Source organism: Micropterus dolomieu, linkage group LG19, assembly GCF_021292245.1.
Source record: "Micropterus dolomieu isolate WLL.071019.BEF.003 ecotype Adirondacks linkage group LG19, ASM2129224v1, whole genome shotgun sequence".
In the NCBI taxonomy this organism is placed as follows: domain Eukaryota; kingdom Metazoa; phylum Chordata; class Actinopteri; order Centrarchiformes; family Centrarchidae; genus Micropterus; species Micropterus dolomieu.
This window is the reverse complement of record NC_060168.1, coordinates 4,604,855-4,613,204: the sequence shown is the minus strand read 5'-3', so window position 1 is coordinate 4,613,204 and position 8,350 is coordinate 4,604,855. Positions and strand designations below refer to the sequence as shown.

At 41.1% G+C, this 8,350-nt stretch overlaps 1 protein-coding gene across 3 annotated transcripts in view; it reads left to right on the top strand.

The window, feature by feature from the left end:
• The window catches only part of pcdh10b (protocadherin 10b), a 17,635-nt gene extending 9,926 nt beyond the window's left edge, over window positions 1–7,709 (top strand). For 2 of the 3 annotated variants that reach the window (XM_046031145.1, XM_046031143.1), the window contains exons 4-5: window positions 3,679–4,032; window positions 6,355–7,709. In XM_046031145.1, the coding sequence (XP_045887101.1) occupies window positions 3,679–4,032; window positions 6,355–6,374 (374 nt within the window). In that variant the 3' untranslated portion in view covers window positions 6,375–7,709. The remainder of the gene's footprint in view (window positions 1–3,678; window positions 4,033–6,354) is intronic. The other variant, XM_046031144.1, reaches the window with a different exon arrangement.
• The last annotated feature ends 641 nt before the right edge of the window (window positions 7,710–8,350 follow it).

Here is an 8,350-nt window from a genome sequence, read left to right as displayed (position 1 = left end):
ATCCCCCCCCCCCCCCCAGTCTGCTCGCTGGCCTCTCTGCTTGTTTTTGACTCAGTGCGAGACATGTTGACACACTTCTTTTTTATCCCACGTTGAAGTGCAGGGCAGATACTTTACTCTCCCGCCTGATGAAACCTCATAACTCACGCAGACTGTGACAACATTGTCGGAGAAATACGTAGTGAAGAGACACAGTCATTACCCACAACCTTTATTCACATTTTAAGCACGGCCCAGCTCTGTGTGTCTGTGTTCACTTAAATCTGAAATGTTTTTATCCTCCTTATTCAACAGAGACTGTCTAATGTGCCAGGGGAACATCTAATTTTGCCAAAATGTCAAGAAATATCAAGATGTCTTGATCTGGCTTTATGGCTGAAGTTACTCTCCCTGCGTGTCTTGTCGAAATGCCACATTTCCCGAATTAACACAGCATTAACACAGTTCTCCACTCTGCTTTTTCGCTGCCCACAATGCAGTGCTCCCTGCATGTCCAGGTGCACTGATACAGTATGTCAGCTCCCGGCATGCGTTCTGGTAGCTCCCCCCATCAAGCTGTACAGTTAAGTCTTTTCCTCCGGGTGTAAGAGGCGTATTAAAACGTAATGTGATGGTGTGTTTATGGTATGTTGGTTAATATTTAATAAGAAGCCCTCACGTTAGGAGACTGGGCACTTTTCCAAGCTGTTGGTGACAGCAAGCCAAATTAATCCGCTTTGTAACAAAGCAAATTCCCCCTTTGCTGACCGCTACAGACACACACCGCAAAACGCACACACACACACACACACTCTGCTTACTGGGACGGCATCAGTCTTAGCCTAATCAGTCTGTATTCAGAAGGATTAGCAGCAGATAGCCCTAGCTGGACAGTTCAGATTGTAGACCCAAACAGCGACTCAGACACACACACACACACAACAAGCGGATTTAACGTTCAAACTACACGCATACGCAGGATGTAGGCCCTACTGCAAAAAACATACGGGGCAATGAAAACACAATTTGGCTTAAGGCTTACACTCAGCATAAAATTGCTGCTCTGAACGTTCCCGCTGACTCTTTGCCCCTTTCCTCTCTGACAAATGGAAGGTCACTGAGAATTCCTGCCATTCAAATTCCTGACACATAATTACTCCACATGAAAGCGAGCACACTATCACTGGTTTTCAGTTTTACCTGCAGCCAGCCTTTGATGGAAAACAATAGAATTTTATAAAGGGAATGAGGCGGAGGACCAGGGACAGGGGCAGGCTGGGTAATGCAATACTAGTGAGTTTGTGGTTTGGTTAATCTAATGCCTAGGTTAAAGGGTGCCCGGGCAGTTTGCCGGCAATGGTTTTAAAGACTGCATCTACCTCTCAACCCCTGCACACAAACACACACACACACACACACAGCGTGTCCTATAAAACCCGCCCACTATAGGGAACATTTTTTTACAGATGCATGTTGCCTGCAGCTCACACGCAAACATCCAGTGACCTGTGATGCTTTGCATCTGCTTGACCTCAGGCTTTCTGTCAGGCAAGCCAAACACTGAAGAAGGATTCAGATTTTTTTGTTTAGTGTGTGGCACCAGGAGTTCACCTTCTACAATAGATTTAAATACAATTTACATAAACTGAATGCTTAAATAAACAAGATATGACAGAATCTAATAATCAAACAGTTTTACACCTCAATAACAGACTGTCTACAGTCCTGGCTGGCCCTGCCTGGCGCCTGAATCAGTTACCTCACCTAATCCCCTTTATTAAGTGGCTCTGTTTTAATTGTGTGTGTCTACTTCTTCTCTGTTTTTTAATGCCCCGTATCCAAAGGTTATCAGTGTTGAGAACAGTCATGTTGTGATGGGCAGTGGCTCAGTACAAAAAGGACATCTCCTCTGCATATCATTCAAGCAATTGCAATTATCATCTTGAATTATTTCATTCATTTACTGACCTCCCCAGCTTCTACAGCTTTCTGTGCGTTATGTAAAGGCAACATTATTTAGTATTAGGAAGCAAAAAAATGATTTAGCAGTGCTGTCATTTTATTATTGCTATTTCTCTCATGTTTTCTGTATGTCTGCTGAAAGAGAGATCCCTTATCTCTCTATTGCTCCAGCTTCGGTTTTCTTTTTTCCTTATCTTAATGGAGGGACAGAGGGTTTCATTTGCTGTACCTAGTTCCTAAAGCCCTTTGAGGGAAATGTGTGATTTTGGACTTTATTTGACTGTGTGTGCGTGATTGATTTCATAAGCATCACAATAGCATTCTTTGAGTGGTTTAAAATTGAATCGCTTCTCTTTCAAAAACCCAGGATCCCCAAAAATATTTACAAAATGCATTGATACATTTCCCTCCAGTCAAGTCAAGTCAATTTTTATTTCACAAATCACAAATGTGTTTCAAGGGTCTTTACAACCTGTACAGCATACAACACCTCTATCTATAGAGGCTCAATTCAGATAAGGACAAACTCCCCCAAAAGCCCTTTGACTGGGAAAAAATGTAAGATACCAGGATGAGCAACAGAGGAGGGATCCCTGTCCCAGGACGGACAGGTGTGGAATAAATGTTCTGTGTTCATACTAGGCCAACATAGTGAAATTACTGTATGGACAATCATTATGACAAAATTATCAATAGACTGTAACATGTAGTCCCTTATCTCTACTGGCCCTTTCTACAGCAGAGACTTCACATTGTGTGGTTGGCACTTTTTTAAAACCAGAGCCTTGAAACATTTTGAGAAAAAAATTAGAAAGGCAGACACGTTTTCCAACAGTTTCAAGGCCATTAATCTCCATCTTAAGCGGTTATTTAGTCCACTATTTAACAAAAAATGCCAATTTCTTAATAAGGAGTGAAATGAGTGTTTTCAGTGCACATTACCTTAACTAGGGCCGTAACTAGGAATCTTCTTCTTGCTTCTAATACAGCCATCTGCTTTATTCTGTTCTGTTTCAAGGTGCAGACATTTTCCATAATATTCCAGAAACAAGGGAAACTGCACTAGGGGTGGGATTACAGCATCTCATCATTTACAGTAGCTGAAGTTATTCTCCTTTGGTGAAAAATAGGTCTTGAATGTTGATTGGGTCTAAATGACACGTTGAGACAGATTTAACATCCTTACTAAAGTTTAATGCGACACATGTAAAACAGATGCTTTTTTTTAAAGTTTAAAACATCCAAAACACAGAGAAATGCTCGGCTGTAGGTCAGCCTGACTGATCCTTAACTAAAGTACACACACCAATACCACAATATAAAAATACTCCATTACAAGTATAATGTCTGAGTTAAAAATCTAATTTACTATTAAAAAGATGTGGGGTACCTTAAATATTAAAAGTGAAAGTAGCAGGGTAAGCTCCCTTGTTACTGTTCAAAATGGAATCAAATGCAAATGCTAATAAAGTATTCATATGTGTATTTAAGTAAAGTACTCACACTTTCTACCTCTGTCCTGGAGGTGTTAATGTCACTCACCATTATCTGCATTTATGACAAAGCCTCTGTACATTCAGTCATTATTATTGTAAATCTGTTTTACCAGTTAGCTGGAGTTAGTTGCAGTGTGTTTGTGTTTGCATTTGTTTCCTGCTTATCATGCTTTTTCAAGAAATGCTAAAGACGTCTTTTCTCACGTTCTTTTCCTCCCTCCTTCCCTCCCCTCATCTACAGGGGCCGATCTGTTCTCTAACTGCACGGAGGAGTGTAAGGCCCTGGGCCACTCCGATCGCTGCTGGATGCCGAGCTTCGTGCCCTCCGACGGGCGCCAAGGCCCGGACTACCGCAGCAACCTCCACGTGCCTGGCATGGACTCAGTCCCGGACACAGAGGTATTTGAAATCCCAGAGCAAACGGCTGATAAGTCATTCTCCACCTTTGGCAAAGAGACGCCTCTCAGTCACCAACACCAAAACCATCATCACCTCCTCAAAAACCACCACCACCTCCACCAGGGCCCCCTAGAGAGGAAAGAGTTGGAAGCAATTCTGCCTAACTCCAGAGCACCTTATAACCCAGCTTATTTAAGTGAGTATTGTGTTTTGCTCAGGCCTAAGCGCCTGCCCCGCTCTCTGATCTGGTGATTGAATTAGGTGAAAAAGAAAAGATTCCAAATTCAATTTTCTCCCTGGATCGGCTGTGGAAGGAAGCGTGAAATTCATTTCAGGTCTGACCCCTGTTCTGTCAGCTCTCTTGTCAGAGTGTTTAACTAACTCTTCCCCCTTTCTCAGGCATCTCCATTATCTTCAACTGTGATGATCTTATCTTCCCTCACCTACCGTTTCAATTCATTCTCCCACACACACACACACACACACACAGATTGGCCTGTGGGACTTTCCAAATTAAACTTGCCAGGAGCAATTATGATCTATATGGTTGCTGCATTGTGGGAGGAGATATTAGCATTAAGGAAGCTCTGTCTCATTATGGAAAAATGGCTGCTATAAGACACTGGTCGACGCAGAGTTGCAAAGATAGATTCCCTCTTTCAACCAGTGATTATTTCACAAGGAATCACTGTTTTTAAACTCTCATTCAAAGGCTCTCATTCATTTTAATTAATGTTTAATTTTAATTATTCATTTACTATGAAAGTTCTTTTTTAAAATCCTGGATGAAAAAGTTATGTCGAGCCTACAACCAATTGCTCACGTTCCAATTTCACATTTTGCGTCGTCACAGAGGATCGTCAGGTCGTGAGGTTAAATTTAACTTCAAGTGATGAGAAATTACATCAACAGCATATTTCAGCGGTACAAGATAAGCCCACAGAGAATAAAGAACGAGCAATTAAAACTGTGAAAAGATTTAAATGAAAATATCAAGAATAACAGATGTGGGGATTTAAGGTGATGCTGCTTAATACGAATCATTTACACATCATCCAAATAAATACAAGATTAACAAGATGTTCAAATAACTAATGAAACTTATAAATATACAGTAATAATTATAATAATAGATTTTGACAAGAAACTAGTCTAAAAAGGTTCTAAAAAGATTCTTGATATAAATTGTAGAAGGTTATAACATTATATTTAAAATGGTTAGGATTTTAGGTTATTACAGCAGTGATGTAATTCGGCAGAATAAGGTGAGGAATTATAATTTAAAAAATGAAAATAACAATCAAGAATATGAGTTGCAGTGATAGTATAAGGCTATGTATTTCAGCAATCGAATATAAAATTAACAGAAAATGTCAAATGTGTTGATATAATAATGAAAATATAGAAACACTGCTGTCGTGACAATACATATATTTCACAATAAAAGGGTTTTATGAGTCTAGAAGGCTAGAAAACTAAATCTGAAAATGTGAGTCACAGTAGTACAAACATTCAGACTGTAATATTCCTAATTGAAATTCAAGGAACAGACATGATGTAAAAATGTGCACCTAAGAAACTTCAAATGCAACTAAACATCAACCATTAAACAATGTTTCAAATGATTATCATTCCTGTGTTTTCCCCTTTATGCAGTGTGAGACGCATTGTGTGTGATGGCCTCTGGTTCTAATAGTTACCATAGATGTGCTTATTATGCGCTTACGATGCAGCACTCCAAGTGAAGGGCTCCCAATATCGCTGCATTTCCCACGAACACCACCACTCATTCCCCTCGCTGAATAGATCAATGTGGCCCTTATGCTAATGAGTGCGGGGGTGGCGGGTGGGGGGGATAATGGCAAAGAGGGAACAACAGTCAGAGTGAGGGCTGGGTTAGGGAAGAGGAGAGAGGAGGGGTAAGAGGAGTGGAGTGGAGGAAGGGATAGAATGATGATACCAAGACGCTGAAGCTCCCTAATCTGATCAAGTCAGCCAGTGATACACAGAGACTCTTTTGTCCCGGGAGGTGCAGGCCTGGGCCTGGGCCTAGCCTGGGGTCAGGGTGGGGTGCAGAGGGGGGCGGGTTACCGTCACCAAACGGACAACATGGGGGCGGGGGACAGTGAAGGGGAGGGAGCATGAATGAGAGGACTCTAGTCTGTTAAAGCTCAGCCTCCATCTTTTGTTGTTGTCCTAAATATATTAGCCGTGCAAAATGCACGAGCTCACCCCCTTCCACCATTCCCATAACCCCCCTCTTCACACACATATTATCCATGAGCCATTTCACAACTGTGTGATTTGAAACGGGATGTGAGGCTTCCTACCCCTTGTTGTGCATGTCTGGAGCCTCCAATTCTGAGCAAATGATGCAATTTAAGTGCTGCTTTTCTTTCTTTTTTTGTTTTCTTTCATCCCTCTGACACAAACTTGACACACACACACACACACACACACACACACACACACACACACACAGCTAACCAGGCCTTTTGTTTTTCTTTGCTTCCTGCAGCGGGGAAAAGGGTTTGCTAGCTCCTTTCGTGTGGACATATCGGAGACCGCTTGACTTTGCACAATCACTCCTTGACGACCAAGGCAATTAAAAAAAAGCATCAAGTTTTCAGCCCATATTGCCCTCCCTGCCCTCATCCCTCCTCAAACAGCAAAAAAAAAAATAGAAACACGACTACACAGAAAATGAGGAAGGAGTTCCGTCCTTTCTGGAATTTCTTGGAGCACTGCCAGGCTTTGGAGGCATCCCACTCTCAGGATTAGGAGACAGTGGGGGAGAGGGGGTGGGATGCATGGGTGCAGGCTTGTAGACGGATAGCCTTACCAGGAGGACCCGACTGTCTCAGCAGGACTGAGAAACTAACTGAGAAGGAGGAAAGACGCTGATGACGGAGAGATAAAACTGAACACTGATCTCCCCGTCCTTTTTCAATCTGTGTGTGCCTGTTTACAGCACTGATGTATACATCTCTGAGGATAAAACCACATGAGGACTACATACGTGTACTGAACGACAAGTCAAAACAAGAGCCACCCATCGAAACCGCCACTGAGCCCTTTAGGTGTTTGTACTCACAGAGAGACGCCAAATTGTACAGGAGAATCTTTGTGCATTTTAAAATGCATTACCACTGATCTTTTCTATTCTGTTTGTGTGGTCAGGTGTCTGTTCCGATCAACTTCAAACTTCGTAAGAAAAGATTGTGGGCAAGGTAGTTTCTTTATTTATGTTTTTTTTTTAATTCTTTTAGTTCTCTTTTGCTTTGGGTTTGGTTGGTTCACTTTATCGTGGGCTTGGACAGTGTTTGGCCTACATTTTTTCTGATTCTGAGGCGTCAAGTAGTTTCTATCATGTGTGAGAAGTGTTTACTGTACTCTCTTAAAGTTTCAAGCTGAATATAAAACTCTATATATAAATCTATCTATATCTACTTGTTCTGAAGGCGTGCTATCCGTTCTTGGGTTCCACATTCTGATTCAGAGGTTTAACTCTTGTTTAAGTGCCCCTGAAGAAGGCTTTTTGTTTTTCCCAGTGGGAGGCATAAAGAGAGATAGAACAGCCTTAGCAGATGTAAAACTCAAGTTCTCATTGTTTGACATTATTTCATTTTTTTCTCCACTTTTGGATATTGATAAAGATCATGTTTATAAATAAAAAGGAGGTAATTTAGATTGAAATCCATGGTAATTCTGTGTAATTGTAACCAAAACTTTAAGGGTCCATTTATAAAGTAACAGTACAAAAACATGGCCAATTGTAGAAGGTGTTATACACAGTGCGGTGGAATCCAGTATACACACATTACAAACACAAACACACCAATATGCCAATAATAAACTGAAAAATGGTGAAAAGTAAAGTCTTATGTGCTTTTATTTTGATGTATTTCCTGTAAGTGTAAGAAAAAATATCAGCCGTTAGGTGACCTGATTTAAGGAATTCTATGTTTCCTTCTGTTTAAAGGCCTTGGGGCCCCTCTCCTCTATGGGTCCCAAAGCATCAGTTCATTGTGTGACAATTGGTTTTGGTCATTTGATTAATTGCAAATTTGTCTGGAAAGTTGCACGGTTAAAGTACAATATTAACTAAGGCATTATTACCTAATTTTGTGACCCTGTAGAAGGGTCCTGTGTCAAAATGTAAATAAAGCTTTGACTAATCAAATTACCATAAACTAATTGAGACACAGACAGCCTTGGGCCCAAGCAGCAGCATTGCAGTATAGGAGCACTGGCTGTTTTCTGGGTCTCTGGGCAGAAGATGAGGATGTTCTGTTCTGCTGCTCTGCTGCGTGCACTAATAGGACTTAAGTTAAAGGCAACATGGCATATACATAATGCACAATTCGGGGAGTGGGGGGGGTATTTTTATGTGTATTTTCATTTTATGCAAATTTGTGCTCACATTTAGCTGCCGGCTAGAATCAGGATTTTATATACAAGGCATATGATATATTTTACATGGGTAAAAGTACATGAGTATTATCAGCAAAATG